At 41.1% G+C, this 16,511-nt stretch overlaps 1 protein-coding gene across 7 annotated transcripts in view; it reads left to right on the top strand.

The window, feature by feature from the left end:
- LOC117730350 (E3 ubiquitin-protein ligase RNF123) overlaps positions 1 to 16,511 on the top strand; it is a 97,824-nt gene that overhangs the window by 18,476 nt on the left and 62,837 nt on the right. For 2 of the 7 annotated variants that reach the window (XM_034532021.1, XM_034532018.1), the window contains exons 19-32: positions 8 to 79; positions 450 to 570; positions 1,208 to 1,309; positions 3,604 to 3,704; positions 4,203 to 4,395; positions 4,696 to 4,841; positions 6,577 to 6,660; positions 7,758 to 7,865; positions 9,809 to 9,986; positions 10,557 to 10,631; positions 11,153 to 11,240; positions 11,764 to 11,851; positions 12,752 to 12,836; positions 15,410 to 15,436. In XM_034532021.1, the coding sequence (XP_034387912.1) occupies positions 8 to 79; positions 450 to 570; positions 1,208 to 1,309; positions 3,604 to 3,704; positions 4,203 to 4,395; positions 4,696 to 4,841; positions 6,577 to 6,660; positions 7,758 to 7,865; positions 9,809 to 9,986; positions 10,557 to 10,631; positions 11,153 to 11,240; positions 11,764 to 11,851; positions 12,752 to 12,836; positions 15,410 to 15,436 (1,468 nt within the window). Of the gene's footprint in view, positions 1 to 7; positions 80 to 449; positions 571 to 1,207; positions 1,310 to 3,603; positions 3,705 to 4,202; positions 4,396 to 4,641; positions 4,842 to 6,576; positions 6,661 to 7,757; positions 7,866 to 9,808; positions 9,987 to 10,556; positions 10,632 to 11,152; positions 11,241 to 11,763; positions 11,852 to 12,751; positions 12,837 to 15,409; positions 15,437 to 16,511 lie in introns of all 7 variants that reach the window. The other 5 variants (XM_034532016.1, XM_034532013.1, XM_034532020.1 and 2 more) reach the window with 3 other exon arrangements.

Below are 16,511 nucleotides of genomic sequence, written 5' to 3'. Positions count from 1 at the left end.
CTCTCAGGGAGAAGCCTCTCGCTACATCTTCCTCAATAAGTTCCGGAAGTTTCTCCAAGAAAATGCCAGCAACAGAGGGGTAAGAAAATATGTACTCTAAGTTCACACAATAACTACTAATCTAATTACTCATACGTATTGTTTATTAAACTAATAACAAGCGTGTGATCACATTTGGCTTGACAGATTTCATTTTCATTCTATTCTTATAGGATAAACTTTTGATTATTTATTCTGTTTAAGTTTCACTATGTATCGGTACTTATGCTGCTGCATTTCTCCCTCTGGGGATCAGTAAAGGTTTATATTGGATAAAAACTACAGCTAAGTTATTGATGTGTGTTGTGTAATGCTGTTAAAGATGTATCAGATTTTCAAACCTGTTGTTGAAACATTTCAACAATATTTTGTGTGTGTGTGTGTGTGTGTGTGTGTGTGTGTGTGTGCAGCACCCTACAGCTCTGTGCCCTCCTGAGTACATGGTGTGTTTCCTCCACCGCCTCATCACGGCCGTGAGGGCCAGCTGGGACGACGGCCGCCGGAAGAGCCCGAGCAGCATCGGCAGCGAAGGTACAACCTCCTGGTTTTATTGTTGTGAACACTGGTTTTAGAACTGTGAGGAATCCAAAAGGTTTGGCTTTTACCAGTTAATAACTGTATGCGACAGTCACGTCGTTGCCAATTTCCAAAAGAATTCAGGTGCATGACAAAGCTTTGAATTAATTAATATTATTGTTTTTTTTTATTATTTTTTTTTCAAATATTTTAAGAATGTAAGAGAACGCGCAGAGCATAGAACACAATACATTAAACAAGTTAAGAAAAGAAAAAATACACAACAAATTAAATAAAATTAAGTAAATAAATAATTTCCTCCACCCAAAACAATAAAACAAATTAAAATTAAAAATGTGAACATTTACAAATTTGAACATTAAAAAATGGGACATTAAAAAATGGGAACATTAAAAAATGGTTAAAAGTTGGTGTATAGGGTGACGCAGCACAAAGACATACTGCAATGACACAGTATGTATTGTATTGATCCAAATAGTTAGTCCTATGGTACTGTTAGGGTTGGACCCATGTACTCCAAATATGGCTCTTTCTGAGACTATCGAATGAAACCTTTGAATGAGTCCAATGATCTAAACACAAAGAAGCGATCCGGCTGTTCTGCACCAATCGTGCCGTCGTCTTTCTCCAGAGGCCTACGTCCCCCCCCAGCTCTTCTACAACGGGAAGGTGGACTACTTTGACCTGCAGCGACTAGGGGGGCTCCTGTCCCACCTGAAGAAAACACTCAAAGGTTGGTACTCTCCGAGTTTGAGTCTGATCGCTTGTATACTGACCCAAAATCACACACGCATACAAAGACGTTCAGTATACACGATGGAAGTAATTATATACAGAGCAGCAGCAGATTGGAAATACAGACGGACATATTGGACACAACGTGCTGCTTGATCCAAATAAATGTTAAGAAAAAAACTTTATTAATTTCGTCATATAATATTTTTTTACATACATACAGAAAATGTGTCTGCTGCATTTAACCCATCCGTAGCAATATAGGAGTGATGGACTGCTGTGAAGCGATCCGGAGAGCAACTGGGGGTTCAGTGTCTTGCTCAAGGGCACTCCGACATGCAAACTATGGGGAAGTCCAGGGAAACGAACCGGCTCTCCCCATGAGCCACATCCAAAAATATTCAGTTTAAATTATTGATCTGATGTGTGTAAGAGGTACTTATCCATAGTCGGTGTACCGGCACAGCGATCTATTTTAGCCAAAGAAAACACAATAAAGATAAATCCAAGTTCACTACTATTATTATTAATATTATTATTATTATTACATCTCAGAGGTAAATATTGTACTTTTTACTACACTACATTTGATGATTCTGATCAAAGTTATTTTGTGCTTGTTAAAGATCAGCGTTATTTTCAATGTTACGATCCATTTACAACCACAGAGGCCGTTTTCAGCTACATGGCGTTAGGAGAACTGTCGCTGAGCTCCACCAGAGGGAGCAATTTGACATGTTGATAAAAAGGAATATTTGTATAGTTTTATTTCGTTGTTTTTCTATTTTCTCCCCTGATCTGGTTTATTGACGCTCTTTTTAAATGCATAAACCTGTGGAATATTGAAGCTGAAGATTTTTTAAATAATAAGAATAATTGTTGCATTAACCCATCCTTATTAAGGAGCAGTGGGCTGCTCTGCAGCGCCCGGGGAGCAACTGGGGGTTCTTGCTCAAGGGCACTTCGACATGAACTTTGGGGAGATCATGTATCTTTAATGGGTTTCATGGGTCAGGAGGCAGTCAGCTTACTCAGGAGACTGGCATGTTGTAAATCTTAAATTAAGAAAAATATAAATGCACAGGATGAAGATTTCTGTCTTCTCTTGCCGGCGTCGGCAGGTGTGTAATGTGGATTGATCATCCCTCAGCAGACTCGCTGGACGAGCAACATGCTGCTCATTCGGTGTCAAAGGAGGCCGATCAGAGCGGCCGGAATCAATTACCTGCGATACGGGCTCATTCTTTTTGTTCTTCATTCAGAGGAGTCCTTTAAAAGTCACTCCTCTGAACACACTGAGGAACTTCACAGCTGAGGACATCCACAAAGTCTGTTCCCCATCAGCTGGAGGCTTTCAAACCGTTACAGCACAATGATCAATGATTAATGGGGAAAATAATCTGACCATTTTATTGATGAATTAAATGCATTGAAGTAATTATTTATACAGTTAACACGACCTACAAACAATTACAAAGAGATGCAAAATATAACAAAGAAACACAAACTGTACAAAGATAACCATAAAAGAAAAATAATACAAAAACAAGCAAACTAAAGAAGATTAAGAGACTTAAAAGATGCACAAAATTAGCAAAGGAAAGATGCAGAAAGACAACAACAACAAGAGAGACTCTGCATATAAAAACTGTGTTCACCTGCTGAACTTTCACTCTTCATTCTTCCCACCTTTCGCCACCTTTTATTTCCTTCTTTCTGTCCCCCCTTCCCCTTCCTCTTCCTCCATCAATCCCTCTTTTTATCCCCTCATCAGTATTTGTGTCCAGGCAGCAACTCTCTACCTGCTTTAATCAGGGCTTAATTCACAGCCATTGTTTAGTTCATCACCCACTCGCTGCTCTCGTGACGTGTCATCGGTCGTTAACCAAGCATGACCTCCATTTATTGATAAGCTGACCAATCAATTTGATTGAAGTGCGCGGCAGGGCTTTTCCAATCGGCATGCAGCTTACGTGAGGAGGAAGGAAGCGCTTCTGTTAGCATCGTAGCTTAACATCAGTCTAGACGGAAACAATGCACCAGTGGATGCACGGTGATGAAAGTGTCAGGATGAGTTTCATCTAGCGCTGTCATCAGGTCTTCATATCTTCATATCTCTGACGTCGAACATTAATAAAAGTCCATAAATCCACTTAGAAATCACAGTGGTCAGTTTTTGTTGTGTTATCTGAGGCACACTGATGCAACGGTGGTTCAGACCTGAGCTTTTCTTCTGGGATCAAACTGTTGTTTTAATGTGGTGAATGTTTTCTTTTTCTTTTTTTGTTTTAGATGACTTGGCCAGTAAAGCCAACATCATCATCGACCCTGCAGAGATCCAGGCCACGGCCATGGATGACCTGGATGAGGACGAGGAGAGCGGAGCAGCTCAGGTTTCCTGCTTCCATTTTCTATGTGTATTTATGTGTGCGTACAATGTGTATGTATATTATTACGGTTGTCTCTGAAGTAAACAATCATCCGAACGGGCTGTAATTAACACGACAAAATCAGCAACAGGATAACAAATCATAATAAACGTTATTCATAATACATTTTTCAAAACAAAACTGTTCTACACGCTCAACATTGGTTTACATGTCTGTCTCTGGTTTCTGTCCAGGACTTAAGTAACTGTGTCCACAATTAGAAATGTAAAAACTGAAATATAGATAATAATAATAATAGAAAAAAAAAATTCGAACAATGTTTTGAAAAGATGACTTTTGTCTTCAATAACAATAATAAACAATTAATTTTCTTCAAGAGGGTTAGGGTTATTCAAGAATATGTTGTAGTTTTTAGACAAATATATAGAAACTAATAAGCGGAAAACGCATGTTGGAGTTCATAATAAAAAACTAATTAATTCTGTGTGTCTTTGATGACAGAGGCCGTTTGGTGCGGCGGCGATGGGCGGGGCTCTGGCGAGGCCCAGCTGGTTGAGCTCTCCCACTCTGGGCCGAGCCAATCGCTTCCTGAGCACGGCCGCCGTCAGCCTCATGACCCCCAGACGACCCCTCACGCAGCCGGAGAAAGTCAAGGTCCGCACCCTCGCAGTGGAGCAGAGGACTGAGGAGGACAGTGAGTCATTAAACAAGTAAAAGAGTCGTCCACCGGTTGAGAGTTGAGACGGTAGATGTGAACGATCCTAGTTGATGTGGCTGATAGTTGTGTTCAGCCTGATGACATCACTGTGACATCATCAGGGGCGTATTCTCCCTTGTGGCCCTACAGGCCACAGAGGAACCTGACTATGTTTGACTTGTGTAGAAAGCCTTATTTAAGTCAGTGTGATTTATATTATTTATTTATTATTGTCCCGAGCAGATGGGTACAAAAACAAATCCCCCCGCCCTTTTTTTCTCTCTCTTCAACCTGAAGTCGAGGGAAGCTATGGTAACGACGGCCTGTTGCTGGGGCGACCGCTGGAGGAGCCCAATCAGCCAATCGCGGACAAGTCCCTGCTGGAGATTGTCGATGGTATCGTGATGATGTACAACCTGAGCGTCCACCAGCAGCTCGGAAAGGTGAGTTCGTGCTCAGAGTTTTATTTGCATCTCAAACTAGTCCAAATCTCAACATCTTTGTTCCAAGTATTTGAATATATTGTTATAAATATGCACACCGACTATGCTCTTATGGTTGAAACCTAGTGGCTGCAATTGAATTGTGCTCTTGGCTGATCTGGAGTCAGGTGACTTATACGGAGCTCCCTTTTGTCCTCAACGACGCCCGCCTCCCCGACCCCTCCCATTAGAACCAATTTCTTCCGACTTTTGGAGAGACTAGTATTGATGAAGAGTAGCCGTTACCCTTTCAATTAGTCTGTGAACCTTTAAATGCTTTAAATTGCTGTCATTCACATAGACCGGCCTTGCATGTAAACAGTCATTCACTAATGTTTACTGGAGTTTTACGGCACTCTTACACTTAATCATGACAATAGTCAGCACACACACAGCCGTTAGTTACTCTTCAAGTATCTTTTAGTTGTTGTTTTTTCCTCGGAGAAGCGAGACAATCTTGGCGAGAGTTCCACTGCTCGGCCTCTCTTTTAATGACATTCAGCCACGCCAGCTGCTTCTGACTCGCTTTTCCTTTCAAGCTGTCCAGAGATTATCAGCCTGCCGCTCCGTCCATGTCGAGGTGTCCGCGGGCGAATCACAAATTGCTACGAATGGTTAGTGAGAGTCCTGATGGGCCGGTGGCACCTGCACTAGAAGATCGCCGTACAAGTCCATTCACCTCCATCAAATTCTTCGTGCTTATCAAAGTCGTTTCGTCTACTTTGGATGTGAGAAAATGAGACGTGTATACAGACAGGAGTGTGTGTGTGTGTGTGTGAAGAAAAAGGGTTTTTTATTTCTCTTTAGGGTCCTAACAAGACGCTTTTAAGTGGACGCACAATGACGGCGAGGTTTAGCTGCTGTCATCTTCAGCTCAACACTTCAATCAGTTTCTAAAAATGTTGTCCCCTAAAAGTCATCTGTATGTAAAACATGCGGCTGTTTGAACCGGTTCCCCGTGACACCGGTGACGGACCTTTTACGGTCTTGATTTCAGGGTTAGGGTTAGGGTAACGACTGGTTATAAATCTTTATCAACCCCCCTGTGGGGCCAAAGGACCCTCTTCATCTGACATTCACTGCAGGCGTGCTCGTGAATAATGTGTTTGTACTCTTTCCGGTTTCATTGGATTTGTTGTGGTTTAAATATGAAGCAGGTTCTTTTTTTTTTTTAAATGAATCTTTCTGATTCACCCGCTGACCGATGATGACGCTTCTCCTCCTCCCCGCTGTCTGTGATTGTCATCTCTTTTTTAACCCTCATGGTTTGAGTCTGAGATTGTTCCGACCTATTCGCCTGTTATTGTCACGTCCTTTTCTAATTAAAAAAATACAACCCACCAGATCTGAACGTGGCCACAGCCTTCAGAGCTTTGTGTTGTGAGATTCTTTTTTTTATGATATAGGTTTTTGGATTAGTCATTATCTCGGCAGATTGGGATGGGCTGTTTCTGCAATATATGGATCAATATATGAGCAACATGCTTGGCGAAGAAGGTTTTTACTTCAAAGGGATTATGGTTATGGACCGTTTGGATATTTCCCCCCTTTCTCGGGCGTCTCCTCACTTGGATTGCAGCAATAATTCCTGTGTGTCGACACAGTGTCACTGTGACCATCATGAAGCTAAATTATAAATAAACCTAAAGAGAAACATCCGCTCTGTAAAAAGGATCCGTCTGTGTTCCTCTTGCAGATGGTGGTGGTTTCAGATGACGTCCATGAATACGCCGTCGCACTGAAGGACACCGAGGAGAAGATCGCACGATGCCCTGCAAGAGTAAGCGCGTGCGTGTGTCTGCGTGTGTCTGTCAAAACATTTCTAAATATTTAATGCTTAAATATGCCTGTGGGCTCGTTATGAAGTCAAGCGTGATTTATTTTTGTTTTGTTGGCGCTCGAGTCCCAGATAATTGGCCGTGCTCCGGTCAACACGCCCGTCAGCTTGTTGCGATAGCTTGTCTCGTTTCGAGTGTCACCGGCAAACTTAACCGTAACTTCACCAGAGTTGTACAGTAATCCGTCTGACTGAAGTTGGGGTGGAAGAAATTACTTTCCAGCATCTGTTGTGTTTGGCCAAATAAAGTTGTACGAGTGCAACAGAGCCAGACACTTTTTATGACGATGCAAATCGGATTCCAAATAAACTTTCGTTTAAAACGGCACATTTTTCATACTGTACAAGGGAGCCGTATTAATCACTCTTATAAACAAATAATAGTAGGGGCAGTGAAGCAGCCGGGAAAACAAAAAGGGGAATTTAACAAGCAACGGTGTCGGTCAATGATTTGAATGACGTCAAATCAATCCGCCTTGAGCCCGAGAGACCTATAAATATATGATAAATTATATATCATTAAATATATGATATAAATGATGTGAATACACATGACATATAACCAATGTTACACACAAGTTAGTTGCACACAAAAATTGCGTTTTACAAAATGGCGACTCGTTTTAGGAGTGGCTGGAAGAAGAAAAGTAAAAAATCTCAAATAAATAAATCAACACTTACCTTGGGAGGACCCTGCTCTACCTTTACACCACAGAGGATCGGCGGTTCGAACCCCCGGCTCCGCCAGTCCATGTCGAGACACCCAAAATTGCAAGCAAAAGTGTGTGAATGGATAGGAGTGGTTAGTTTTGGGCATGTGGCAATATAATTGGGTGTGAATGACGACGTGTCGTGCAAAAAGCACTTCTGCAGCTTTCGTGGCAGCAAAAGCAGCGCATTCCTTTTTATGAATTCATCCCACAACGCCTTCTGTCGACGCTCGACGTCCTCCACTGTCCTCGGTGACAGAAACAGCATGTGTCGCGGGGACGGCCACGGAGTCAGCTGGTGATACGATGATGCTGTTTTCTGTCCTTCAGAGACCAGACATCCTAGACGAGCTCCAGAAAAGCCAGAAGGTATTCGCGGAGAAACTGAACCACCTCTGCAGGAGACTGGCATGGATCAACGCCACCATCTACTCCAAGGTGACAAGCCTGTCACATTTTTGGCTTTTGTTTCAAAAAGTCAAGTTTTTCTATCTTTTCACATGTTTTCTGATCTTTGTCTTTGGCTTGTTTGACCTTTTCTAGTTTTTACCACGACTAACGCCGGTGCAGAGGCATTATGTTTTAGTACGGACCATTCTTGGGAAGACAATATCTTAGGAACTCCTGGAGGGAACTTTTCTTTCAGTTTTGGCACCAACATCCACCTGCACTCAAAGATGAACTGATGACAATTTAGTGGTCTCAGGTCACTGTGACCTCACACAGACTCCTCTGGTTGTCTAGAAGTCTATGCTTCATGTGTTAAAGCTGCATTATCTCTACTGACCACCAGGGGGTGACTCCTCTGGTTGTATAGAAGTCTATGCTTCATGTGTTAAAGCTGCATTCTCTCTCCTGACCACCAGGGGGCGACTCCTCTGGTTGTATAGAAGTCTATGTTTCATGTGTTAAAGCTGCATTCTCTCTCCTGACCACCAGGGGGCGACTCCTCTGGTTGTCTAGAAGTCTATGCTTCATGTGTTAAAGCTGCATTATCTCTACTGACCACCAGGGGGCGACTCCTCTGGTTGTATAGAAGTCTATGCTTCATGTGTTAGAGCTGCATTCTCTCTAATGTCCACCAGGGGGCGACTCCTCTGGTTGTATAGAAGTCTATGCTTCATGTGTTAAAGCTGCATTCTCTCTACTGACCACCAGGAGGCGACTCCTCTGGTTGTATAGAAGTCTCTGTGTCATGTGTTAAAGCTGCATTCTCTCCTGACCACCAGGGGGCCACTCCTCTGGTTGTATAGAAGTCTCTGTCATGTGTTAAAGCTGCATTCTCTCTACTGACCACCAGGGGGCCGCGACTCTGGTTGTATAGAAGTCTCTGCGTCATGTGTTAAAGCTACATTATCTCTACTGACCATCAGGGGGCGGCGACTCTGGTTGTATAGAAGTCTATGCGTCATGTGTTAAAGCTACATTCTCTCTCCTGACCACCAGGGGGCGACTCCTCTGGTTGTATAGAAGTCTCTATGTCATAGCTGCATTCTCTCTACTGACCGCCAGGGGGCTGCGACTATGGTTGTATAGAAGTCTCTGCGTCATGTGTTAAAGTTACATTCTCTCTCCTGACCACCAGGGGGTGACTCCTCTGGTTGTATAGAAGTCTATGCTTCATGTGTTTAAGCTGCATTCCCTCTCCTGACCACCAGGGGGCGACTCCTCTGGTTGTATAGAAGTCTATGCATCATGTGTTAAAGCTGCATTCTCTCTCCTGACCACCAGGGGGCGACTCCTCTGGTTGTATAGAAGTCTATGCATCATGTGTTAAAGCTGCATTCTCTTTCCTGACCACCAGGGGGCGACTCCTCTGGTTGTATAGAAGTCTATATAAATGACTCTACTTCTCTTGATGTATTCCCTCAGTAAACATTGTAAACATTAGTTTTTGGTCTCAATCTCTAGTTTCAAGTCTTCTTCAATACAGAATGATGTTCATTTAATAAATGATGATCATTTAGAGTCAAACAGACCATAAAGTAGGATATGATTTAGGGCGGGGCTACAAGATGATTGACAGGTCGACACCAGAGTCGTATACGGAGTCTCTACGTCACTCCTCCACATTCCAAATATAGTCCCTTCAGTGTTTTAAAACAATGTAGTTGCACAAACATGTAGTTTATTTATATTTAGATAGTAATGTTTGCAGAGAGAAATAAGGTTTTGCTCCAGAATCTGCATGTAGCAGCATAAGCCTCAGAGAGAGCAAGAGAGATAGATTTTGGACGGACATGGATATAAACCCTCCGAAACTCTTCTCATTGCTTCACTTACTCTAGTTGTAGATTGTTGTTGTGTGGACTTCAGGGAGACCAGCGGGAAGCTAATGTGGAATAAAGACTAACAGTGGCCCTCTGTGTCCGTCCGTCCAGGAGAAGATGCTGGACGTGTACTGGCTGCTGTGTGTTTGCATTCGGACCATCGAACATGCCGACAACACCGGCTCTTTGTTCGCCTTCGCCCCGGAGTTCTACCTCAGCGTTGCCATGAACGCCTACAGCGCACTCAAGAACTACTTCAGCCCTGCCAACAGCATGGAGGAACTACCAAGTAGAAAACACTCACCTAAACAACTCCCTGATTTCTCAGTATCAAAGTAACCAAGTAATGGATGCGCGTACATCCACGTGTACGCTAATCGATAATTCAGCACACTTCTAGTGGAGACTAGATGTGAACAAATGTAGACTCAAATGAATCCAGACTCGAGTTGTAGCTCACCGCTAACTCAGAGTCCCATGGCGACATTCTACTTCCTATTTATCTCCAAATTTATCGTGCCGAAGACTTTTAAAGTGTAGTTTATCCGGCGAAGTCATTCCCAAAGACTGGGTCGGGACACACGTTTGGAGTCACAGGAGACTTCCTAAGGGACGCAAACTTTATTTTAAGAATATGCATTTATTTGGGCCCATTTATAAAGTATTTAACATGAAATTAACATAAATTCTTTTTTCATCAAATTGGGTCGCAATGGTTTGTCGTCTTTTTAAAAAAGCGGGTCACCAGAAAGAAAAAGGTTTGGTGAACTCTGCCCCACCATATATGACAAATAATAGAAGTGACAAAAGCCATTAATGTCATTCTATTCACACATTTTTTCTTCTTTTTCGCCCTCAGGCTATGAAGAAACCCTGACGCAACTTGCCGCCATCCTCGCCAAGCACTTTGCTGATCCACGTATAGTTGGAACAGGTAACAGACACACACACACACACACACACACACACAGACACACACAGCCAGACACACACACACACACACACACACAGACACACACACACACACACAGACACACAGGCACACACAGCCAGACACACACACACACACACACACACACAGACACACACAACCAGACACACACACACACACACACACACACAGACACAGACACACACAGACACACACACAGACACACACACACAGACACACAGACACACACAGCCAGACACACACACACACACACACACACACAGACACACACACAGACACACACACACAGACACACACACAGACACACACACACACACACACACACACACAGACACACAGACACACACAGCCAGACACACACACACACACACACACACACACACACAGACATTTGATGGTGTTCCTGTGATAAATGTCAACAGAAGAAAATGAAGAAGAAGAAGAATTGGTTGAATGAATTTCTTTGTGTTTGAAATAAACTAAAACAATCTTCGTCCTCTCAGACATCAAAGACTCTCTGATGCAGGCCCTCGCCAGCTACGTCTGTTACCCACAATCCCTTAGGGCAGTGGAGAGGATCCCAGAGGAACAGTGAGTGCTTATTGGTTTAAAACTGTACCCTTTTATCTTTACCATGGGTAAGAAGGATCTTTTGGGGTTTGGTCTCGTTCATACTTTTCTTCATTCTTAATATTCTTATTAGTAAATGTTTTATATATAGTGTGTGAAAGGTCAGATAGGATTTACCAAAAGTCACACAGCAACACACACAAACTGACATCTCGTGTTCTACAAGGTAAAAATCACAGTTTTGAATCTGTTGAAGACAATATTACAGTTAATATAATTATAATATACTTTGCTCTGAGATCCGTTTGATTGTTTCATATGTTTTGTTTTTATCTGATCTATTTTAAATTTACTATGAAATATAAATAATGTAATTAGGAGGGGGGGGGGGGGGGGGGGTCCGATTCATTACGATATGTTTACGGAGAAGAGAGCCCGTAACGTGATGTCAGGATAGATAGATAGATAGATAGATAGATACTTTATTAATCCCAAAGGGGAAATTTAGATAAATAGTAGATGATGATGTCACGTTTCGTTTCAGACGCGTCGCCATGATGAGAAACCTGCTGGCTCCGTATGAACAGAGACCCTGGGCCCAGACCAACTGGATCCTAGTCCGACTGTGGAGGGTGAGAACACACACACACCTATACACACACACCTGCACACGCATACGCACACCTACACACACACCTACATACAGACATACCTACACACACCTAGACACACACACACACCTACACACACACTCACAATTACATACACACATACCTACACACAAAGACACACACTTACGAGCACTTACACACACACATACACGACGTAGCAAAACAAGCTATTTGTTGTATTTGAGCAGAAAGACAGACGTTTATTTATCGCAGTATTGAATGTTTTCTGTATATCGTGCAGTCGGTAAAAGGGAAGTACACATACTGTACTTAGAAAGTACTGTAACATTTTGACATGATAGCACTGATAGTCATTTTTTTATTTATTGCTATTTTATATTTCACAGATTAGTAACAGAACATATAATACATTGATGAAGGATTATGTAGTATTCTGGATTAAACTACCCAGAAGTATAACATTTAAATTTAAAATGAGCTCCACCGTTACCAGCTGCAACTTCAAAGTGATCAACACATTAATGCATCAATAATTAATAATAATAACAATAATACAATGTATTATTATGTATATTATTATTTTGGTCCTTTCAGAATATTTTGATGCACCATGATGTTACTGTATTAAAACAAACAAACTTGTTTGTAACCTGCTGTCTGTCTGTCTGCCTGCCTGCCTGTCTGCCTGTCTGTCTGCCTGCCTGTCTGTCTGTCTGTCTGTCTGCCTGTCTGTCTGTCTGCCTGCCTGTCTGCCTGTCTGTCTGCCTGTCTCTCTGTCTGCCTGTCTGTCTGTCTGTCTGCCTGCCTGTCTGTCTGTCTGCCTGTCTGTCTGTCTGTCTGTCTGTCTGTCTGTCTGTCTGCCTGTCTGTCTGTCTCTCTGTCTGTCTGTCTATGTTTCAGGGGTGTGGTTTTGGCTACAGATACACTCGTCTTCCTCACCTGCTGAAGACCAAACCTGAGGACGCCAACCTGCCCAGTCTGCAGAGTAGGTGATCTCTGTCTGTCTGTGGGATCACTTCACTTTACTTTACTTCACCTCACATTACTTTACTTTACTTTACTTTACTTCACCTCACTTTACTTTACTTTACCTCACATTACTTTACTTTACCTCACATTACTTTACTTTACTTTACTTTACTTCACCTCACCTCACTTTACTTTACTTTACTTTACTTTACTTTACTTTACTTCACCTCACTTTACTTTACTTTACTTTACTTTACTTCACCTCACTTTACTTTACTTTACCTCACATTACTTTACTTTACCTCACATTACTTTACTTTACTTTACTTCACCTCACTTTACTTTACTTTACCTCACATTACTTTACTTTACCTCACATTACTTTACTTTACTTTACTTTACTTTACTTCACCTCACTTTACTTTACTTTACTTTACTTTACTTTACTTTACTTTACTTCACTTTACTTCACCTCACCTCACCTCACCTCACTTTACTTTACTTTACTTTACTTCAACTCACATTACTTTACTTTACTTCACCTCACTTTACTTTACTTTACTTTACCTCACATTACTTTACTTTACTTTACTTCACCTCACATTACTTTACTTTACTTTACTTTACCTCACTTTACTTTACTTTACTTTACTTTACTTTACTTCACCTCACTTTACTTTACTTTACTTTACTTCACCTCACTTTACTTTACTTTACTTCACCTCACTTTACATTACTTTACTTTACTTTACCTCACATTACTTTACTTTACTTCACCTCACTTTACTTTACTTCACCTCACTTTACTTTACTTTACTTTACTTTACTTTACCTCACATTACTTTACTTTACTTTACTTCACCTCACATTACTTTACTTTACTTTACTTTACTTCACCTCACCTCACTTTACTTTACTTTACTTTACTTTACTTTACTTTACTTCACTTTACTTCACCTCACCTCACTTTACTTTACTTTACTTCACCTCACCTCACTTTACTTTACTTTACTTTACTTTACTTTACTTTACTTCACTTTACTTCACCTCACCTCACTTTACTTTACTTTACTTTACTTCACCTCACTTTACTTTACTTTACTTTACTTCACCTCACCTAACTTTACTTTACTTTACTTTACTTCACCTCACCTCACTTTACTTTACTTTACCTCACTTTACTTTACTTTACTTTACCTCACTTTACTTTACTTTGCCTCACTTTACTTTACTTCACCTCACCTCACCTCACCTCACCTCACCTCACTTTACTTTACTTCACTTCACTTCACCTCACATTACTTTACTTCACCTCACATTACTTTACTTCACCTCACATTACTTTACTTCACCTCACATTACTTTACTTCACCTCACATTACTTTACTTTACTTCACTTTACTTTACTTTACTTTACTTTACCTCACTTTACTTTACTTTGCCTCACTTTACTTTACTTCACCTCACCTCACCTCACCTCACCTCACCTCACTTTACTTTACTTTACTTCACCTCACCTCACTTTACTTTACTTTACTTCACTTCACTTCACCTCACATTACTTTACTTCACCTCACATTACTTTACTTCACTTTACTTTACTTTACTTTACTTTACCTCACTTTACTTTACTTTACCTCACCTCACTTTACTTTACTTTTACTTCACCTCACCTCACTTTACTTTACTTACTTTACTTCACCTCTCCCCACTTTACTTTACTTTACTTTACTTTACTTTACTTTTACTTTTACTTTTACGTCACCTCACCCCACTTTACTTTACTTTATTTTACTTCACCTCACTTTATTTTACTTTACTTTTACTTTTACTTTTATGTCACCTCACCTCACTTTACTTTATTTTACTTTACTTTTACTTTTACTTTTACTTCACCTCACCTCACTTTACTTTACTTCACCTCACCCCACTTTACTTTATTTTACTTCACCTAACTTTACTTTACTTTTACGTCACCTCACCTGACTTTACTTTACTTTACTTTTACGTCACCTCACCTGACTTTACTTTACTTTACTTTTACGTCACCTCACCTGACTTTACTTCACTTCGCCTCCCTTCACTGTCTTTTCTCTTGTTGCTTCAGTCAGTTTAGTTTTCTATTGTTTACGCGTGTGAAGGTGTATAAATGTCTCGGAGGTGAGTGAAGCTGTTCTGCATGTTTCTGCAGATTGAAACATTTTATTCCAGGAAGCGGGAGGAGAGTCCCTGCTGGGTTTTTCTGACCGCAGCAATAAAATAACAAGAAAATGGGTTCAGGTAATTCAGAAATTAAACGATTCAACAATACAATGAGGAATTGTTGCACTCCGGAGATCAATTCACATACTTCAATCGTGTACTTGGAAAGGTATTTTAACAACATCTAACATATCTTGGTTTATTCTGTATGCAAACCTAAAATAATAACAAATCATCGTTTTACTCGAGCATGCTTTATGGCTTTTATTTAGTATTCGCTCGCGCTCTTTAGTTTGCCTGTTTTGGCCGTCTTAACTGGTTCTCTGCTCTCTCCAGCATGACGACTGACTTTCATCTGTGTGCCTTCTCATCTGCATGCCTTTTCAGGGGATCTGTCCATTGCTAGTTTCCAAAGTAAGTTATTTATCCATCGTTTCTGATTCTGCTCACATCTACATTTGCTGGCTTTTCTTTTCTTTTTCTTCTTTTTGTTTCAGTCCCACTAAAAGATCCTCAGTCTGATTCAGTAGATTTTACATTGTAAATCTAATTTAGATTGTAGATAATATATACAGTATTATAATATATATTCAACTGACACTGTCTAAATATTGTGGTTATATATACATTTCAATGGAGCATATTAAGCTCCATTGAAATCCACAATATGTTTGGCTGTAGACATTTTTCTTACACCTGCTGTTTTATTTTTGCATCTAAAATGAAAAATATTTAATCATTTATTTTTAAATTACACATTGTTAAAAGCTGCTAAAGATGGATCATTCTGTAACAATATCTCTCTCTTACTTGACTTAAACTTCTTCTCTCACTTTAGTATAAATACTGCAATATAAATATACTCCATTGGAGTCCTGCATGTAAGTATTATAGCTTAACAAATATCAAATAAATAAATCTAAAATGCTACTGAAATATTATTGGGCTATTAATACTTTCAGCTCGATTTTAATATGCAAAGAGCATTTTAGATTTAAAATCCTCAAACTGTCACTCCACCTGGCAGATACACAGTAACAAGTACATGAATGTAAATTGCTTCCAAGTGTTGTGTGTGTGTGAGCGTGCCCTCTGTGCTGTCTGCAGGATCACTGACCGTCTTTCATGCCTCACAGGAGCAGATCCGATCCTTGTGGGATGCAGCAGCAGAGGGGGGGAAGAAGGGATTATTAGATTTAGTGAAAGCTTGACTCCCACCGGAGAGCTTCCCCCTCGTCTTCCTCCCCAGCCCTGCTTTGCCCTCTCTCCTTCGTCACCCTGCTCCCGTTAATCCCACCTTCCTCTCAGGGTCGACCATGTTTTCCTCTCCATCTTCTCCCGACTCTCAGTTCAGAAGGGTGGCGATGTGGTGATGGGGGGAGGGGAGGGGGGGGGGGGGAGGGATACTCAAGCCCCGACATGATTGAGTCACGCTGTCGACTTTACCTTCACCTTCTTAGACACTCATCCTCCCTTCGTCTTGCCTTCT

The sequence above is a fragment of the Cyclopterus lumpus genome, chromosome 5, assembly GCF_009769545.1.
Source record: "Cyclopterus lumpus isolate fCycLum1 chromosome 5, fCycLum1.pri, whole genome shotgun sequence".
Classification (NCBI taxonomy): domain Eukaryota; kingdom Metazoa; phylum Chordata; class Actinopteri; order Perciformes; family Cyclopteridae; genus Cyclopterus; species Cyclopterus lumpus.
This window is presented reverse-complemented; position numbering and strand designations above follow the sequence as displayed.